The sequence below is a fragment of the Panthera uncia genome, chromosome A2 (assembly GCF_023721935.1).
Source record: "Panthera uncia isolate 11264 chromosome A2, Puncia_PCG_1.0, whole genome shotgun sequence".
In the NCBI taxonomy this organism is placed as follows: Eukaryota; Metazoa; Chordata; class Mammalia; order Carnivora; family Felidae; genus Panthera; species Panthera uncia.
The window spans coordinates 49853034-49874407 of NC_064816.1; the positions used below are offsets into that span (position 1 = coordinate 49853034).

A 21374-nucleotide genomic window follows, 5' to 3' on the forward strand; every position below is an offset into this window, starting at 1 on the left:
CAGAGGATCCACTGTTACTCCCAACTTCAGCCCCTTGCTTATTTCCTGCAGGGCACTTGTTACAAGGGACAATCTCAGGGATTTTGCTATTTATTTGGCTTTCTGCTAGTCGCCCACACTGGAATGCGAGCCCCATAAAGGCAGTGACATTCATTATTTTGTCCACTGCTGTGTCTATCTCCAGGACCTAAAACGCCATCTAGCACATAGTAAGTGCTCAAGAAACATGTGTTGAATCAATGCATAACCAGATGGAGGGCTTTGCCAGTGCCTGGTGCTTAGCGGGTGTGCACGAGCCTTTGCGACCTTTATCTCACTTTAGGCTTTTCTTCTCTGCAAAGGTGAGTGAGCTGACACCCTTAACCCCCTGCTGCTTGGCCCCACATCTGCTGGAGGAAATTCCTTCCTAGGGATGTATAGCAAAAAATAAAAATACCTGTAAACCGAAAAGCATGCTAGTAGGAAATCATCATGCCTAGCACTTTTCAGGGATAAAACTTAGGACAGAAGTAGCACCAGGTATCCCAAGAGGCTCTGAAATTTTAATACACAAAATAGGGAGAGGGGAAAAAATATCTACGATCTGAGGGCATATGAACACACTGAAAGGGCAGGGGTTAGGGCCACGTAGGCCTGGGTTCAGATGTCATCCACCAACTTGTTGCTGAGTAACCTTGAGCACACTGTGCCTCAGTTTCCTCATCTGTAAAATGGTGGTACTACGGATATGAGATGTGGTATTTAAAGGGCAAGTCCCCCCGGCCACATCCCAGGCTCAGGATTAAACCCCAGGGATGAGACCCACCCTGGTCTCCAGCAGGATCTCCCTCAGCCTCCCATGTTGTGGCTGTACTTTTTTCATTACAGCACGGCTGACTCCCTGAGATGGTAATTGTTAGGACAATTTAGGTAAGCCTTTGGGGGTGACAAAAAAGCTGGCAGTTCCAGATCAAATAGTCAGCCGTCTCATGGGTCCGTCATCAGAACATCAGAGGGACAGTTTTGCAGCCTGGCCTCACATTAACTGCAGCAGCCAAAAAACTGATTATTCCAAACCCCGGTGCTCACTTGTTCAACACTGTCTGCTTGTCTGGGTAATTAGATCTCCTAGGACTTCAAGAGGATGCTGGCGGCTTCGTGTCAGCTCATGCGTCCTTGAGGCTGGCAAGGGGGCGGCAGGAACTGCTTCTCTGCCAGTCAGATCCCAGCCCCTCCCTGGCCGGTACATTCCCCCTGACCCAATCTCTGGGTGGTGATGAAAGGCCCACACCTTTCCACGTCAGAGACAGGGAATGCAGGGGAGTCGGGCCAGGGCTGGGACAGGGAGGTGGTGGATTGCTGGTGGCTTTGGCCAGGGTTAGTCTCTGATATTTCTGTGGTCTCCCTGCTGAGCTGGGCGATGGGTTCCGGTTGGGGGAAAGGTGGACTGAGGAGCCTTCAGCCCGCACATAATATGCACACGCACATGTAATCACCATTCACATTTTCATTTACTTAGAATCCCTGTTAGGTACTTGGGGATTCAGAGACAAACGAAACTGCCCTTGCCCTCAGGAAGTATAAAATCCAAACGTCTAGGAGGTTGCCTGCCTACCCACCACCTATGCTATGGCTGCCTCTCTCAAGTGGAAGAAAAATGATTTCGCCCTTTAGGAGGTAAGCCAAACTATGGTCATTTACAAAGCTACTGATAGTGTTCTACAGTTTCCCTCTGCAGGGATTTTTTTTTTTCCCCTGCAGGGGGCGTGCCCAGGATTTTCTCCACATGCTTATTCCTCTGTGATTGGGGCAGTTTTGGAACCCCATTTTCTCACTGAGCACTCAGTGACCTCTTGGAAGTTGGTTCTCTCCCAGCTGAGAGCCCCAGGTTTAACAAACTAGGGGGCCCTTTCTGACCCTGTGATTTCTCCAAATACATCCCAGCAAGGAAAGAGGTGGGGGAAAAGGAGGAGTGGGAAAGTTAGTGGATTCAAAGACAAATCCCAACTCTGTGACCCACCACTGTGTGATCCTGTGCAAGCCCTCTATGAGCCTCAGTTTCTTTAAAACAGGAGGCTGAAAATTCTTTTCTCCTATGGCATCTACGATATAGAAAGAGATCACAAAAGCTTGTCGTGCCTAGCAGAGTACCTGGCAGAGCCCAGGAAATGGACATAGGGGATCTGAAAACACTGAAAAAGCAGTAGCCCCACCAGAACTCACCCTCAGTGAACCAGGGAAAGCAATTCTTGGGGATCCAGCACGTCATTGAGGCTCAGGTTAAATATCACTTCCATAGGGAAGCCCTCCCCCACTGCCTGTCTAAGCTGCCCCTTCCCATGGTTGCCCTCAAAGTCCTTATCCACCTGATACATTTTCTTGTTCATTTATTAGTTTCCTGTATTTTTTGCTGGACTCCTATAAGCTTTGTGAGGGTAGGTATCTTTGTTCACTGAGGTATCCCCAGAACCTAGGACAGCACCTAGCAAACAAGCAGATGCTCAATAAAGGCTTCTTCAAAGGATAGATGAATTAAATGAATGCAGTGATTCTCGGCCAGAGGATGGTGCAGACCCCACCAGAGGATGTGTGAAATTTGGTGGGGAGTAGTAAGTGGTAGGGCATCTATAGTCTCAACATTATAATTATTATAATTTACTTTCAGTTATCTTTAATTTATTCTGGAATCCTAATATGGCACCAATGGAGGTGCAAGCTGTGTAGTTTTAAAGGAAGCTCTAGGGACTCTGGTCTCCTGTAGGCCTGGAAGCCTGTGTTTGAGGACTCTGCAACAGGGTGGCAGCTGGATCATGCCAGGCCTGAAGGCCACAGTGATTTTAAATTTTATTCTTTTTTTCTTTTTTAATTAAAAAAATTTTTTTTTAAACATTTATTTATTTTTGAGACAGAGAGAGAGCATGAACAGGGGAGGGTCAGAGAAAGAGGGAGACACAGAATCTGAAACAGGCTCCAGGCTTTGAGCTCTCAGCACAGAGCCTGACGCGGGGCTCGAACCCATGGACTGTGAGATCATGACCTGAGCCAAAGTCGGATGCTTAACTGACTGAGCCACCCAGGGGCCCCTCTTTTTTAATTTTTTAAATGTTTATTTACTTTTGAGAGAGAGAGAGAGAGAGAGAGAGAGAGAGAGACAGAGAGATAGAGTGTGAGCAGGGGAGGGGCAGAGAGAGAGGGAGACAGAGAATCCAAAGCGGGCTCCAGGCTCCAAGCTGTCAGCACAGAGCCCGACGCAGGGCTCGAACTCAGACTGTGAGATCATGACCTGAGCCAAAGTCGGACGCTTAACCGACTGAGCCACCCAGGTGCCCCGAATTTATATTTTATTCTAAGAGCAGTGGGGATCATTGTGTTTTGAGTAAATGGTGGTACAAGTAGATTCATTTTTAAGTCTATTCTGGCCATGATAGGGAGAATAACTTGGAGGGGGAGAGGATAGAAAAGGGAGGGGCTTATACATACATTATTTTCATTTAACTTTTCTGGTAACCCTGTAGGTAGGCATATCTAAACTCACTCTTCAGATAAAGAAACTGAGGCTCAGAGAGGGACTATAATTCACCTGTGGTCACACAGGAGTGAGCGGAGCAGCTGACATTGGATCCTCAGTTGGTGTACCTGTCCAGGACTTGCCAAACAGCCTCCAGCCCCTGGGCCTAGAATTTGGGCTCATCTTTTATAGCCCATTACTCCCAGACCTGGAGGCCCTTGAGAATGTTGCTGGCCAGAAAGAGTCAGGTGAGTGAGACCTGGAAACCATGATCAAGTTCATAGGCAGATCAGGCATCTGCCTGGCCCCCACCCTGGCCTCTCTCTCTCATATTTGGGCCTGAGCTCCACTGTGTTTGGGAGCAGCTAAAAACTCCCAGGCTTCTGGCAAAGTCCCAGCACCACCCTGCGGGGAGCATGGAGCCCTGGGGATGCCCCCTCATCCCCTTTTAACAGCCCATTAAGAGAATGAAGTGTGGCCTCATCCAGGCCCAGAGTTTTATTCCCACAGGGGTGTGGCTTGGACAAGTGAGTCACCCCTTCTGCTTCTCAAGTTTCCTCATCTGCAGAATGGGGAAAACAGTGGCATTTTGGGATAGTGCTTGGGACAAGACGATGGCTGACTTGGCTATCACCGGAGGACTGGGCAGTCTAAATCGACTTCCTGGCCTGCCTTAGGTTGAGCCTTCTGCTGGCCACCAGGTGGTCCCTAATAAGAGGGCAGCCCCAGAAGAGCTTCTGGTGTGGGGATCCGGTTCTTCACATTGGACATCTGTGGCCATGAGCCAGGCACATGTGGCCGCAAGAGAGAATTCCCATCTTCCTGGAGGGTCGGTGGGGCTCCCTGCTAAATCATGGATTCACTATGTTTAGGATGTCCACTCGGCCTGGTTTTGATATCAGGTCTAAGCCCTCAGGGGTACTTGTCTCTTATCTGGGCTACTCCAAACCCCTGAGGGTCTCTGTTCACTTTTCCCTACCCTTAGGGGTACTTGTCAAGACTCTGCCCTATGACACTCTTCCACTAGGGATGTCTGTGTCCTCTTGGGAGAATCTCTAAGGGTGGGCTCTCAGGCATGTGACAGGAGATTTAGTTCATGTACCTCCCTCCCAGGAGAAGGTGGGGAGGCTGGGCTGGGGTGGAGATGTGGCCCGGATGTGGCTGCTCTGAGCCCCTGTAACTGTCCCTCCTGGCTGGGTCCTTTGGTTTGCTAGTCTCAGGATTAAGCTTTGGATTATTTTTAGAGACTCTGGGACTTCAAGCAATGATGAATAAAAAAAAAAAATTAAGAAGATATCATAAGAGAAAAAAATACAACTTAAAGAAATTACCAGGGTGCCTGGCTGGCTTAGTCGGTAGAGTATGTGACTATTGATCTCAGGGTTGTGAGTTCAAGTCCCATGTTGGGTGTTGAAATTACTTGAAAATAAATTTTTTTTTAAACATTTTAACATTTTTTTAACATTACAGAGAACAAACTGAGGGTTGATGGGGGGTGGGGGAGAGGGGAAAGTGGGTGATGGACATTGAGGAGGGCACCTGTTGGGATGAGCACTGGGTGTTGTAGGTAAGCGATGAATCACGGGAATCCACCTCCAAAACCAAGAGCACACTGTATACACTGTATGTTAGCCAACTTGACAACAAATTGTATTAAAAAGAAAAGAAAAGAAAAGAAAAGAAAAGAAAAGAAAAAAGAAAAGAAAAGAAAAGAAATTATCAAAAGAGAAACAAAAGCAGATGTTGGGTTTTGGCTGTCCAGTGGCTTCTTCCTTCCTTTGGGAAATTAGGTCCACTGGGAGGAGTCTTGGTGGCTGTCAATCAAAATGCTCCTCCCCCTTCCTGGCCTGGAGGTGGGCACGTGACCAAGCCAGGCCACTCACATGCTCTCTCCGTGGACTTGGAATCCGTGATGCAGCACAGCCAGCTCACTTCTGCTTGTAACAGCCCATTGCTATGTTTTCAGATAATTTTGTGAACTGGTTAGTGCAGCCATCACTGGAATTAAATGATTATACTTAAAATTTATATAAATTATATTCAAAGGGTAACAATATCTCACACTCATCCCTTCCTGATTATTTTACCAAATGTCACTAGGATCTGTGTCTTGCATAGAGAGCCCATTGCGCCCGCTGGTAGAAAAAGGATATAACACTGTGCTGCGGCATATGTCTCTTCCCAACTCTGCTTTCAATGCCATCGTGTTGGGGACGTGGTGGGACTATTTGCACCACAGAAATCAGCACACACTACGAACAAGGACTCCTTCGCTACCCAGACAGCTGCGTGTTATACATTTTCCAACAAAGCACTGCTTGGAATCCTGAGGATCGTGGGGACCCACACAGCTGGAGCGGACTTTTCCCTACCCCCCATGACCCAAAGGGACATTGGTTCTGTCAGTCCTGCCACAGATCCAGACACATCCCAATTTCCCTCCAGAAAGCTGAGCCGGGGTTTTCAGACCTAGCTCCAACTTACAGCATTCTGATCAGGGATCTTCCTCATGTGCTCAGGCAGTTTCTGTTGCTTACACCCAGCATGCCTCGGCTGACCCGTCTTAGAACAACATCCTCACAAATGCAGAGTGACCCTGAGAGAAAAACCATCGCCTTTCATCTCACCCCTTAACCCCAGCACCGGGACCTTCGGGATACTTCCTTTATGCCTCTTTCCCCTTGCATCTGTTTTTGTGAAGCTGCTGCCATGGTCAGTGGTAAACCCCACCTTTTTCCTATCACCTATTTCAAGAGCCTCATTCATTCTGCGTTATGTTCTCCATTACTACCATTTTCCGTAGTGTTCCACGAGACACATGGAGAAGCTGATAATAGGCTTATGTGCTCTCCTAATACTGGGCATTTGTGAATTATGCCCCCTTTAAACAAATTTTTTTTAATGTTTATTTTTGAGAGACAGAGTGTGAGAGAGAGAGAGAGAGTGAGCAGGGAAGGGTCAGAGAAAGAGAGGGAGACACAGAATCTGAAGCAGGCTCCAGGCTCTGAGCTGTCAGCACAGAACCTGATGTGGGGCTTGAACTTACGAACCGTGAGATCATGACCTGAGTTGAAGTTGGATGCTAAACCTACTGAGCCACCCGGGCACCACCCCCACCCTCCACCTTTTAAAAAAATATCCTACAGAGATGTGGTTTAAAAAGCTGGGACTATGGGTCGGGAGACATGAGTTGTCGTTTGGTTTTGTGCCAGATGGCTGTGTGATCCTGGGCAGGATTTTTCCCTTTCTGGGCCTCAGAAACCTATGTGAATGATGACATCGGTAATGACAAGAATAATAATGGTTTTCATCCCCTGCAGGCTTCCTGCTCTGTGCTGTATGTTCTTACACGCACCTGATCATTTATTCCTCACAGGGGCCCACGAATAAGTACTAATTCACAGATGAGTAAACAGGTTCTGAGAGGTGAAGTCATTTGCTTGGCACAACACAGCTAGTAAGTAAGTGTCACAGTGGGGAGTCAGATGTAGGGCGTCTGTTGTTTAACGCTTAGGCCGCATCACTATTTCCTAATGCCCAGCGTGTGACAGGCTCTTGGAGAACATAGGTGCCCACAGAGCAGTGAGCTTGTCTGCCCGCACCACAGTCCTTGTCTGTTCCCATTTATGTCCCCACTTTACAGGAGAGAAACTGTCTTTGAGCGCAGAATGTTCTGGGTTGAATTGTGTCCCTCCACAACCATAAGCTCCAGCACCTCAGAATGTGATCACGTTTGGAGACAGGGTCATTGCAGGGGTGACTAGTTACTAAGTTCATATGAGGTTGTTGGGGAGGGGGGGCTAATCATGTATGACTGGTGTCTTAAATACAGAGGAAAGCTGGACACAGAGACTCATGGGAAGCCAGTGTTAAGACACAGGGAGGAGATGGCCATCCACAAGGCAAGGAGAGAGGCCCTGAACAGATCCTTCCCTCACAGCCCTTGGAAGGAAACAAGCCTGTTGACAGACACCTTGATCTTAGACCTCCAGCCTCCGGAACTGTGATACAATATATTTCTGTTGTTTAAGCTCCCTCCTGATCTGTGGTCCTTTGTTATGTGGCCTCTGGGAACAAACACAGAAACTGCACGGATGGATGAGAGAGGCGGGGCCTGGGGGGAAGGGTGGATGCATTGGGGGCAGAGGGGAGGGACTCTGTCCCCTTCACCACATGTAGGGATGACTCAGGGCTCCCCAGTCCCTGGAGCTATGTGCTCGGACAGGTCCCTTCCTTCCTGGGCCTCAGTGTTCCCATGTGCACCCTGGGATTGCTGGCTGGTCCCCGAGAGCTGTTCCAGACCTGTGGTTCTATGGGTGCCTGAGTCCCTCAGGCCCTTGTTCTTTCTGCTCTTACCCAGTTGAGCTGGTATGGGCAATGGGGGACAGCCCCAGGGAATGCTCTATTTTGCTGTTCTGTCCAGCAGATGTTTCCCAAGACCTCATCCGGCAGCCTGCCCTCAAGGCTGTTGCTCTTTTATTGTCCTCCTTGAACCTCTCCTGGCAACCTCTATGTCTAACTGACTGCCTTTCCAGTGTCAGACACCCTGATCACACCCTACCTGCAGGTGACCCTCCTTATATCTCTCGCATATTTCCTGCTTTGCCCGCTCCCTTGGGTAGCTGGTGCTCCCTAAGGACCCATGCTTGGTGAGTGCCCCAGCTGAACTCATTCCTGCATGCTTATTGAGTATACTCCATGCTAGGCACTGTTCTAGGTGCTAGGATAGAGCAGCGAACACCACAGGCCCACATCTCTGCCTTCCTGTGGCTTACTTCCCCCCTTGAGGGACTTGGGAGCAGAGACAGGACTTCTCTGTCATCTCCGGGCCTAGCCTCTCTGCAGGGTTCCATGCCTGCCGTTCTATCCCCCAGGCGCCGAGAGTGCATAATGCCCAACACAAACCTTTTGTCTCACCCTGAACCTTGCTCCACTCCTGTTGGCTAGTCTCCTCCACAAGCAGCCAGTTGCTGTCCAGAAAGCTGAGTCTGCACTGACACCATTCTCTTCCTTGACCACCTACCACAGGCTTAGACCTTCTGCTTGGTGCTCCTTCTTCTCCATCACCACCACCCTGGCCAGGTCGAACTCTGTCACCTCTCTCTTGGATGCCTGTCCCCCACTCTGCTCTGGCTCTATCCCTTGGGGTATCTCCCCATTACAACTAAGATCAGGGCTGCCAGACCAACTGTCTTGACCACACTGCTCCTCTGCTCGAGAAACCTCAGGGGCTCCCCCCTATCTCTTCACTTAAGCCCAAACCTTTAGCTCAACATTCAGATCCCTTCACAGAGGTTCCTAGCATGGGCTCTGGGGTTGCCTGCCGGCATCTGGATCCCAGTTCTTGCACCCATTAGCTGTGTGACCGTGGGCAAGTGATTTAACTTCTCTGTGTCTCCTTTTCCTCGTTTGTAAAAATGGGGATAATCCTAATGCCTACCTCATAGGGTTTGGGGAGTATTAAATGGGGGTAATAATGTATGTAAAGCTCTTGGAATAGTGTCTGGAAGATATAATGCTCAGTTACTCTCAGTTACCTTCCCCCAAGCTCCAGCCAAACAGAATGTATGGCTCTTCTTTTTACACACCCTTCTTTGCTTCTGTGCTTTTGACTGCACTGTTCCCTCTACCTGGAGTGCCCTTCCCTATCGCAAACCCTGCCTATCTCTCAACATCTTGTTCAAATACTGCTTCCTCTATAAAACCTTCCTAGATTCTTCAGTGAGAAGGGCTCACTTCTGCCTCTCACCTCCATGGCTTCTTGTCCAAAGCTATCCTGCAGAAAAAGCAGTCTTTGCTGCTCAGAAATAGTCCCTGGGACCACGGAAATTTCCAGGGGGCCTCCCTTTGGGGTGGAGGCTGATGCTGGCAGGGGGGTACTAGGGAACCATCAGCCGAGGCACTAATTTCCACTGACTATAAATAACTCTGGGTCTGAAACCACAGCAGGGGCCTGGATTGCGCCAGGAGGAGTAAGATAATCATTGTGCAGGGAGGGGGGCCTGTATAGATAACTTACCTGCCCTGTTGGAGCCTCTCGTGTGACAGGCGGGTCTGCAGGGAGAGGCTGCTTCAGCTCTCTTAAGCTTCGTGGGACCCAGGCTGGGGGGAACACTGATGTTGCCCTAACACTAGAGATGGTCCAGCCTGGAGTTACTGAACATCTCTCACCCCTCGGCCCATTTGGCAGATGAGATCACGATTCAGGGAGGCAAAGTCATCAGAAACAGAACATTTCTGGGGGCCAGAGAAATGCCCACGGGGCCTTTGGAAGTCAGTGTGTGTAGAAGCCGCCTTCTAGGGAAGGGCTGCTGGGCTGGGGCTAGGGTGAGGGGCCATGGGCAAGGCTGTGGAAGGTTTGGGGTGGAGCCTCAGGCATGCCCCCAGGATTTGAGGCCACAGTCTCCCAGAGGGAAGAGGGAACTGGGTCTGGCTGTGAGTCAGCCACCCTCTGGCCAGTCTGATGTCTGTACTACTGGGGGTGCGAGGCAGCGTGTTTAGAATTCTAGAATGTCTGAGCCTGGAGGAGCCTCAGAGACAACCAGACCCACACTCTTTATTTTCCAGATGGGGAGAATGAGGCACAGAATTGCAGGGTGAGGGTGGGTGGGCTTGAGATGGTCCCAGTTAATAAGGGCCAAAGTCAGGATGGTCCCCCCTGCATCTTCCTGGCTCAGTGTCTCTTCTAATACAGGTTGGGGGGCTGAATGTCCTTTCCCTGCACCCCCTGGGGACCCAACACAAGAGGACGGACAAACCTTCCCTGAGGCCCCACTGTGGGCCAGGCACTCCCTGTGCGTTTTCTCGTTGAATTCACAGACCAGTATGGGCCCTGGAGCTGTTTACCACCTGCCATTTCTACAGATATAAAAACCAAGGCGCTGAGAACTTATATAACCTGGCCCCCAACTCAGGCTTTTAGATACTCTAGTTTACTGCCTTTTTCTAATTTCATCAAAAGTTTTCAAATTTTTTTCTTTTCTTTTTTTAAAACTCTTTGTTAAAAAAAAAATCTTACCAGATGCTTCACCATGCAAAGCAGATAAAAAAGGAGCTGCTCTGGTACATGGTAGGGCAGGAAGCCCAGAGCTTCACCCACTTATCTCTTTGTACCCTGGGGTGCCTCTGTGGAACCCCAGAGAACCCGGTATGAGAAACGCCTTTCCAAACTTCAGTTCTCCTGCATTCAGCAAGTTCTTTGGCTCTTCTGGCCCATGAAGAGGAGCTGTACTCTGACCCTCTCCCAACCCCATCCCCATTTTTCACACTCTCACGGACAGCACAGACAAGTTAAATACCTATTACCCAAGCTGAGTCTGCACACATAGCATGAACCAACCAACTAAAAGTCACAGTCTACAAAAATCAATCCCCGGTCTGTGGGCCGGAGTTCTCTGCCCTTTGAGATGTCCCCTAGGCTCCAAGCACAATGCATTCCCCATTTCTTCCCGTGAATGTCCCAGGGCTCACCTCAGGGCCTTTGCTCATGCTGTTCCCTTTCACTAAGAGGGTGCTTTCCTTTCCACCTCTGCATATTCAGCTCATCCCCGTCCTTTGAGACCTAGCTCCCGAGAAAGCCTCTCCTGTATTTGTCCCCCATCAGGCATGGATCCGATCGCCTCCTCCTTTGACCTTCAGCACACTCCCTCTGGCTGCAGAGTTATTTTTGTCAGCAGAAGGCAATAGCTGAAGGATTATGTGTGCATGTTCAGGAGCCAGCCTGCCTGGGTACCAATCCTGGCTGGGCCCCTTTGACTAGTGTTGTTCTCAGCCTCAATTTCCTCATCTGTAAGCTGGGGATATGAACAATTCCTGTCTGAGAGGATGAAATGAGGTAGTGCCAGGGATCCTCCGCGGAGAGCCTGGTCTGAAAGCACTCGATATGTGTTAATGCATCCCTAGTGTCACAGCTGTCACTGGTATCATAGCTAGACGGGGAGGGTCTTCAGGGCAGGGAAGTTTACAACCCAGCTCTGCATACCCCCTTTCCCGGAAGTCTTTAGGGAGCTCTGGAGGGAGAGGGGGTCAGGAGGGGCTCCTCCCTCCTTTCCTCCTCCTGGACTGAGGCCCGGGCCCCTGCCCCTGGCTGCCCTCTCCTACTGGTTCTTGACTGCCTCTGTGACCTTGGAGTTGTCTCCTGTCTGACATCCTTCTCTCCTTGCCCTGGATGCTTGGATGGAGAGGGAATGTCTTGGAAGGCTGTCCCTGTCTTGGCCGCCCCACCTGTCCTGTGTACAGCCACATCACACAAACACCGCTCCTGAGGAGCCTGGAGAAGAGGAGTGTGGCTCAAGCCTGCACACAGTAAGTGCACAATACATACGTGGTCAGCAAGTGAATGTGTGTCAGCCTACATCTCTGCCTGGCATGCCTGAAGCAGGGGAAGCAGTGGGACAGTCACTGAGCACCTGTATCCACCGGTTCTGGGAGGTGGGCACTGTGATCATGCCCTTAACAAATGGGGATCTCGAGGCTCACAGGGATGGAATGACTCGCTCAAAGTCCTCCAGGGTGGTGGAGTCAGGCCTCAAAGCCTGTGCTCTTTGCATTCCTGAGTAGGCACTTAGTGTTTGGTGCATATTTATTCTGCAGAGCAAAGATCTCTTCAGAGAAAGAATCAGGGCCCCCTGTCTCTCCAAGTGCTTGTTTCCCACTCAAGGGGCTGTTGTGAGGACCACACGAGGCAACCCAGTGGAAGAGCCTGGCCCTGAGGAGTTTGCACACAGCAAGTTACAGCTGCTGGGTAGTTCTGGGACTTGCGTTTTCCACAGTGGGTCTGTACAGCATGACACGCACCCATAAACGCTCTGCACAACTGCTTAGAGCCTCCACTCCCCTGTGGGTGCCTGACTGTGCAAAGCACCCACGAGGCCACTCAGCATTGTCTGTGGAAAACGAAGTTCATCCAGTCCTGCTGGAATCCACCCAGAAGCTCTTCGGTCAGCGGCAGGTCAGGGCTTTTGCTACCTGTCCTGTTCTCTTCCGGCCGCGCCCAGGCCTGCAGAACTGTTGGCCTAGCACACATTCCGCTGCCTCCGCCTGGGAGAATGGATAGTGTGTCTCAATCAACATGTGGGGTTATCTTATTGATGATTCAGAAAGATGTGAGGGTGGCATTCTGGAAAGCATCCACACGTGATTCATCAGACTTTCACAGAAAGCTAGTGCTTTTAAGGGATGTATTTTTCCTGGTGATGGTGGTGGGGGGGTGTGTAAGCATTGCCAATCAGATATGGGGCTTTTTTTTTTTAAACCCACAGATTCCCCTGGCGTTGCTTGGGCCCACTGATCTGCCCAGATAAGCTGCCTTTGTCTTCTCTGCTAACTTAAACCCAATCTGCCCCTACAGTCACACACAGAATCCTCAGCATAGAATAATAACAGCTGACCCCGACATAGCACCTGCTGCATGCCAGGCACCAAGCATTTCGTGCATATTACTTGGATCCTCACAGGAACCCTATGAAAGAGGCACTGTTATCATCCCATGTTACAGATGTGGAAACTGAGGCACAGAGAGGTAGATAACTGGTCCAGTGCTCCACAGCGGAGAAGAAGTGCAGCTGGGATTTGACCGTGACCCCTACTTGGCCACTTCACTGCTGGGACACGAGTCATATACCTACTTCTTGTGGACGGTCCCAGCTTATGCCCGCCACACTGGTGTAAATGTTAACAGTGCTGTGGTTTGGCTGTGACCCAAACGCTCCTTTATTGCTCAGCTGCTTCCTCAGTTCCACCCTTTCTCCTCATCCAGGCCAAGCTCTCCTCCAGGGCACAGAGCATGCCTACACCCTCCCCGCACACAGTGGGGCCTTCCATACAGTAGGCCCACAAGCATGTGTGGCCTGTGCCTCTATCTCCCTCTCCCTCCCACAATCTCCATGTGGTCTGGATGGACTGACCTGCATCCCTCTGGGGCGAGCATGTGACCCGGATCTGACCTATCCGCCTCTTCCTTCCCCTGGCCGCAGGGATTGGGTCAAGAATGGCCATGTGACTCCAGGTGGCCAAATGAGAATCTGTTCTGGGACCCAGGGGAGGAGACCATGAGGAAAGAGATGCCTCTGGCTGCTGGGGGGGCCAGGATGGGGGGGTGTTAGCCTGAAGCTAACAGTGTGAGGGCCTGTCCGAGAATGAAACCAACACGGAAGGCAATGGAGGTGAAGGAGAGCAGGAGAGGGAGGGACAAAGCCCTCCTGCAGCACTGAGGGTCCTGGATCCAGCCTTGCCTGATGCTAGATGGTCTCTGCACCTTTCATTTGGCACAGGCCAGAAAATCCCGTGTTTGCATAAGCCAGTTTAAGATGGGTTTCTATCAAATGTAATCCTAATGGTAGAAATACTCAGGGAATACGGGAAGATGATTCTTTGGAAGAAAACTTTGAAAGTATTTTCAACTCACTGTCTCCAAACGTGGCACAATTCCCATTTCAGGTCCAGAGAGTGTGAGTGTCTTGCTCCCGAGGTCAGAATCCTGCTTGGTGACAGAGGGGAGGCCAGAGCACCCCCTACGCAGCTTCCCCTCCTCCACCCATGCAAGTATCTGAGAAGGCAACTGCATTTCCTCAGCCTTTTTTTTTTCCGTTTTAGAGAGAGACAGAGAGAGCATGTATGTGTGTGCGGGGGGTGGGGGTGGGGAGGGGCAGAGGAAGAGAAAGAATCTTAAGTTCACTGCACAGCCCGATGCGGGGCTTGATCTCACGACCCTGCTGAAGTCAAGAGTCAGACTCAACCGACTGAGCCACCCAGGTGCCCCACTTCCTCAGCTTCTTATATACTTGGATGAGCTTTTCTCCTCCAGACCTCACCCCTGAGAGTCCTGGGTTCCACAACGGAACATGGGCCACTTCACCTGAAGACCCCGGTTGAGAGGCATTCTTGCACATCTCGGGCCAGGCAGTGAATTCCCCACATGGACCCCATGTCTGAGCGGTGCCCAGCCTCACCCTGCCTGGCACACTGCTGAATCTGTGGCTGCCTCGGTTTCCCTATCAACCTCTCCGGGCCCCCGTGATGCATGGGAGATGGAGAACATGGAGAAATAGAGCGTCACAATGATAAACAGACGATCCCCACTGCCTGGGACCCAGAGACATTTAAGACACACGTGGCCTTCACACCCTCCCCCGTGCCCAGCTGGTGGCAGCTCTGTGGATGATGACACGGGCCCTGCCGGGTCCGCGGATGTTCTGGTTTAACACTGTGTTTATGCAACATGAGGCACCGTCCCCATGATCCGCTCTCCTCTCCTCCCTCAGCCCCACTCTCTCCTCCACTTGGGCAGGCCGCAGGATTCATACAAAATTAACCGGAGGTTCTGTTTCACAACACTCCAGTATCCAGTTCCCACCCCACCCTGCTGCTGCCCCACCTTCTTTGTCCCCTTCTCTCCCCCACCAGGAAACACACAATGCAGGGGGCACCCAGAGGGACCTGTCTGAGCTGCCTCTTCTGACAGCCCGAGGTGCAGGTGTTAGGAAGTGAAGGACAAGGGGTGTTCCTGCCCAGCAGCTCAGGGCAATGCCACTCTGAGCTTGGGGAACTGAAGCCAGTTCCATGGGTGACACAGTGTGTCGTGTGTCCTGTGTCCTGTCCCCTGGCTACAGCCTTCCATTCCACCCCGCACCAGGGGTATCCCCAACCTCTTCTGTCTCCCTCCCTTCTTCTTATTTTTTATTTTATTTTAAAGAGATAGAGGGAGATAGAGGGAGAGAGAGGGAGAGAGAGAGGGAGAGAGAGAGGGAGAGAGAGAACGATGGAGAGAGAGAAGGATGGAGAGAGAGAGGAAGAGAGGGAGAGAGGAAGAGAAAGCGTGCAAGCAGGGGAGGGGGCAGAGGAAGAGAGAGAGAGAATCTTAAGCAGACTCTGTGCTCAGTGCGGAGCCCACGTGGGGCTTGATCTCACAACTGTAAGATCATGATCTGAGCCAAAATCCAGTGTCAAGACACTCAACTGACCAAGCCACCTCAGTGCCCATCTCCTTCCCTTCTTTCGGTGAATATGTGTTCAATCCCCCAGGTGTTGTACCAAGTGCTGGGGACACAGTGGAGAATGACAAACAGCTCCTGCCTCTGGGGGCTCACAGGCCACTCATCACCCATCTTTCCAGACTCATCACAAAGTAGCCTACTCTGGGAAGCCTTCTCTGGTAGCACTTTTACTCTTTGCTCAGTACCGTCTTATTTAATCGCCCCATTTTTCATGAGGATATGGCCCATGCATGTTGTTGTTGTAAGAAATATTTGATTATAATAATAATGACAATGAACGTTATTTTGGAAGTGTCTAGGATATGCTATATGCCACACTAAGCCCTTCATGTGGATTATCTAATATTCACATCCTGTGAGGTAGGTAGTGTTATTATTCCCATTTCACAGATAAGGCAATGGAGGCTTGCTGGGGGAAGTTAACTGAATTCTTCCGGTATGTCTCTTGAAGATAAGTGTCCCTTGAAGAGTAAGCCTGTCAGAATTTGAAGCTGGGCCTTGGGCTCTATTGTCCTATGCTGGAAGGGTATGGAAGGAAAGGAAGCAGTGGAGGGTAAGGAGGGAAGGGCATCACCAGAGTGGAACAGAACCAACAGTGGAAGAGGAAAGAAAGAGAACTCATTTCAGGGAGAGAGGCCCTCATAGGGAGCCCATTTACCCCAGAGTTGTCACCAGAGTCAGGACTTCAGGGGGAAAGTCCAACACTGTCAGGTCATGGGAACTGAGTCCCTTGCCTGTGCTGGCAGTAGGTGGTACCCCGGGTGGGAGTTGAATTCTGCTGGTGTCAACCTCCCTCTATCACTTGCAGAGATCTTTTTGCCTAAAATTAGCTGGATGTGAAGGGGAAGGCTAATTTATGCACGGCCTGGAGCAGTTTCCTGTAGAGTGACTCAGAGGCCGGCTCCTTGCTGACGTGAGCAGACCAGGGGCACAGGGGGTGTCGGGAATGGCCAACCTGAGTCCCTGTCCAGGCCTGGCACAGCCCCAGACCACATGGCTTTTAAGCTGGGGGTTAGGGCTGGAGGCCAAGCAAGCATTTCTCGAAGTCAGAAGAGGGCTAAACAGGGCAGGACAAATGCTGAACACGAGAGAAAAGGTGGCCCCCAACTACTCAGGCCCTCATCGCACAGAAGGCGTCTTTAGAGGACTGTTCCCAGGTGCACACGCTTGGCTCAGGTGTGAAGGCACCTCTGGGGATAGTGTCCAAGAGAGCTGTGTCCAAAGTCTGCTCTGATGGGAACTGTGGTGGTGACCTCGAGCCCTCAGGCTTCTCATCCACGAAATGGGATAGCCACGCATGCTTCTAGGAACACGTGCAATGAGAACACAGAAGGGCCTGGGAAAAAGTAGTCACACCATTCACAGACATTGGCCAGCGTTCCATGAGGGTCAGGTTCCACCTTTTCCAGAGAACATGCTTCTTCCAGACTAATGATAACCATAATGAAAACAACAGCAACAGGAGCTGACACTTATAAAGCACTTAGAGACCGGGCACTCGGCCTAATCTCATTCAACGTTCACAACCCATTTTACCAATGCGGAAATGGAGGTGGTTAGTCTCTGGGGCTGAATCCTAACACGTAGCACTATCCATGCGCCAGGCATTGTTCTAAGCCACTGCACTTTGCCCTCACCACCCTATGAGGCAGTCACTATTATGATCCCATTTTACAACCGAGGAAACCGAGGCACAGAGTGGTGGATACCTTGCCCAGAATCCCACATCTGGTAAATGGCAGGGCTGGGATTTGAACCCAGGTCACCCAAGTCTGAGGTCAATAGCATTCTGCTCTTTTGCCTCTCCCCAAACCTCTTCCAGCTCTACCTGCACTTGGGAGATCCTTCTAGGGACCAACACAGCAGAGGCTCTGGTTAGTCCTGCAGCGGCCTTTCCTCCTTCTCAGGGATCTTTCCCATCAGAGATCTCATTGGGTCCTCATGAAAAATTCGGAAGCCAAGACCGAGCGAGGTCAGACAAAAGGCCCCAAACACACATAGCTGACAGGCAGCAGAGCAATGTTCCGAGAAGATGAGAAAACCGGGTCTCCTTTATTCCCACATAACGCCTACCTTTTTGCAAGTACACTGGCATTCTGCGGGATTCCACCTAAGAAATGCTGTTTTATGCCATGCTACATGCTTTTCCTTCTCTTTTCTCCACAGCCAAGTTCCAATGCCTCCTCCTACAGGAAGCCTTCCTTGACCTTCACGGCCCACCCACCTTGCCTCTCCTCTGAGCTCTGGGGTCCACACTACACTTGGGCTGAATTATGTGCTGTTTTGGCTGCTCAGCCATATGAGCTGCTCCCTGTGGGCTGGGGACTCAGTGGCCACGTCTCAAGGGTTTTACTGGGAAGTTATCCAACCTTGTCTGTGCCAGGTACCAGACTGGGAACTAGATGGGTGGAGAGGAGCAGGACAGGATCCCTGCCCTTTGGTGTGCTCCTGCTTTCCCAGCAGGACACAGTGGGGGACACAGTAAACCAAATGGTAATGGCCCCGGATGGTGCTGGAGCTTGGCCGCAGGCCGTTCAATTTCCCAGGGTCCAAGAGCCTGTCAGGGGGGAGGGGAGGGTGGGGTTCTTAACACCAAGGTTTGTCTCGTATGCCAAGGTCCATGGCTTTGCTTGGAGGGGCTCTGCGAATGTGCTGATAGCGTGAGCCATGTCTGTAGTATGTGGGTGTTTTTTGTTTTTTTGTTTTTTTTCTGGGAAAAAGGACTACAATTTCATTAGGTTCTTCACAAGGTCTGAGGCCCAGAGACACTTAAGATTTTCCAACTCAAGAGAATCTCCTCATCCCATAGAAAAGACAAAGATGACCAGGGCAACCCTGCCTCCCGGAAGGCTAGTGTGCCAACCTGATGGCGGAGATGAGCACAGACCATTCTGCCACAGACTAGGGTTCACATGAGGCCCAGGAGCCCCCAGGCAGGACTCCCTCCTGTCTTGGGGCACATATAGCCATTCTCAAGCCCTGGGCTACTATTCTCCTCCCCACCCTCAAACAAAACCAAACAACACCAAGAGAGCAAGGTGTTTCTAAACTTCTGCTTAGGTGAGCAGCTGGATCCCTAAGCAGCCTCTATAGGAAATGCGTTGAGAGTTGGTACCCAGCAGTGCCCAGGGCATGGGGACTGGAGTCAGGAGACAGGACAGGAGGGACCTTTTGGCCTTGGATTTCTCATCTCTCACATGGGGATAAGAATTCAAATGCTGGGGCGCCTGGGTGGCTCAGTCGGTTAAGCATCCGACTTTGGCTCAGGTCATGATCTCGCAGTTCCTGAGTTCAAGCCCCGCGTCAGGCTCTTTGCTGATGGATCAGAGCCTGGAGCCTGTTTCAGATTCTGTGTCTCCCTCTCTCTCTGACCTTCCCCCGTTCATGCTCTGTCTCTGTCTCAAAAATAAATAAACGTTAAAAAAAAATTAAAAAAAAAAAAAAGAATTCAAATGCTGTCTTCCAGCTTGTGATCTGTGCTTGGGGGAGAGATTATCATCCACTTTTTAGAATAATAATGGCTGCCACTTATTGAGCACCTACTGTATGCTCAGGCTTCTAGTAGGCACTGTGAGGTAGCCATCGGTTCCATTTTCCACAGGAAGAAACTGAGGCTCATTGTAGCCTCTTTGCATGGGGAGTGCTGTGGAGGTGCCTCACACCCATATCTTTGGGGTTTATGCAGGGAATTCTTCTCCCTCATGGCAAGGGGAAAGTGATAGTGGGAATGGTGACCCACACTCTATGCTCTGGTGCTCAGGCTGGGCTGGTTTCTCTTCCTTCTGCCTCACAGCGGGTGACCTGGCTTTGGTCCCCTTCAGAGGAGCACCCAGAAGCTGAAACCCTCTCTCTCCCAAGATCCTAGGCCTGTTCATTTTCTCAGTTACACAAAAGCCCCACACCCATCTCCAGGGCAAGACACATATGGGTATCTGTCACCTTTCCTGTGACGGTCCATCTTCCTGCCTTCCCTGTCTTCCAGCAGTTCCATGGCCTATGGCTGCCCCAGACACCTAGGGAGCCACCATCAGAGTTTGGATTTGGGACAGCTGGACACAACCCAGGCCAGTGACGTGGGTTATGGAGCTGAATTTGAATGCACAGTAGCAATGCTGTGGTCCCATGCTTAAACCCCGATGAGGCGGTTCCTGGGGTCTGGGGAAGGGAGGCCAGGGATTGGGTGTCTAGATCCCAAATCCAAGCACTGTGTTCAAGTCTTCCACACCTACCTTCCACAGGTGAAGTCTTGAGGCGCCGGCAGATGGCTTCAGTGTCCCCATAAGTCTCCTTGATCTTGACCACAGCCTCGGTGCCCCGTAGCTCCATGAGGGAGCGGAGCTCCTCCATTGTGCACCCGAACTCGCCCCCATGGCTCGACTCATTTCTTTGGTTTTTGGAGTAAAAATCGCTGTTGGTCATGTCACCCATGTTTGCCCCAGTCCCTGCTCAGGGTGGGCCCGAGAGTCAGCGCTGGACAAGAGGCTGCTGGGCGATGGCTCCGTGTGCCTGTCCTTAGCACAACCTCACTGGATGACTGTGGCTCCCGGTGGCCGACTTTGGGTCCCAGGGGGAGGGGGCGGCCGAGGTGGGCTGGCGACAGCGGTGGTGAGCTCCAAGGGGTGTCCCTGGGCACGGGGCAACGTCCAGGGGCCGGAGGGGCTCAGGGCTGTAGACCCAGGAGTCTCCATTCAGTGGGGCCCATGCTGCTCCCTGGAGCTGGCATCTACATGGTCAGGGGTGGTGGCTCCTGTGGGGGCAAGCACAGAGTGGTGACAAGGGTCAGGCACTGAAGGCTTCATGGGACAGGTGCTTAGGAAGGCCCAGCCTGCATGTGCTTGTACACACACAAACCACCCCAAATAACAACCACTACATATACACATACCCTAACGTGGGTGTTTCATACCATACCCCATAGCACAGCAGCAAACACTGTAAACCCAAATATACTGTGCCCACTTGGGCACTCCACAATATACCACCCCCAAACCACAGCCTAGTGCAACCTCGTAACATACCCTAACCCCCTAATCATCCACTCTGCTATTTAACACACTGACTTCATGACATGCACCCTGGTGTATACACACCCTCTGACCTATACAGCTCAGGGTGCTCTGTACACCTAACCTGCCTGCTTTTAGGTCCCATCCCCCTGCCATACACATATACCAACACATGAGTCCCACTTCACACATACCCTGATGGACACCCCCCTTGGCACCATAAACACTGTCACATGCAGTCATGCTTCTAGAAATACATCTTAATATTCCCACTCCCTTCCTCAAAAATACCTGTGCTCACAGTCTTGTTTACGCACACACACCACGCTCTCACGATCCAGAGCATAACCCCATCCATCCCCCAAGTACAGAGCCCCCAGGTCCCCCAGCATATATGCTTCCTTCATCCATGCCACCTACATCTGCTGATACACTGTTATCCCCCCTTTGGTTTCCCAGGCATGGGAATGGGAGAAAGCCTCCCACTTTCACCTGTAGCCCCCAACCACATTCATCAAGGCCCTTGGTCTGGCCAGAGGAGTCAGCTCATGCATATTCACCAGGATGTCACTGAGGACCCCGCTTGGCCCCAAGGATGAGCTGGGGTGCATGGAGCCCTCACCTGGGGGGCAGAGGGGCACAGTTCAGCACCACGGACAGCAGCCACGACGTCCTTCGGGGAGCCCAGGAGAAGAGAGCACGGACTTCTCCCTGCTGGCCTGCCTGTCCACCCTTGCAGAAGTGCCGTATCTGCAGGGCTGCCAGGAGAGAATCCAATCCACCCCGACACCCAATACCGGTGTCCAAGGCCCCCGGCAAGCGTTGGGTGACAAAGGGCCTCTGCTGAGCTTGGCTGGGCCTGGCATGGGGACTGGCCCCACCCAGTAG

The 21374-nt window shown here is 51.3% G+C and overlaps 1 protein-coding gene and 1 non-coding gene across 2 annotated transcripts in view; one reads left to right on the forward strand and one right to left on the reverse strand.

Moving 5' to 3' along the window:
* The window catches only part of ATP2B2 (ATPase plasma membrane Ca2+ transporting 2), a 119590-nt gene extending 98741 nt beyond the window's left edge, over positions 1 to 20849 (reverse strand). The window contains 1 exon segment of the mRNA XM_049641006.1: positions 19710 to 20849. Within this exon segment, the coding sequence (XP_049496963.1) occupies positions 19710 to 19908 (199 nt within the window). The 5' untranslated portion in view covers positions 19909 to 20849.
* On the forward strand, positions 4825 to 4897 carry TRNAN-AUU (transfer RNA asparagine (anticodon AUU)). Its single transcript has one exon. It is a non-coding gene; the product is annotated as a tRNA-Asn (tRNA).
* Positions 20850 to 21374: the final 525 nt, after the last annotated feature.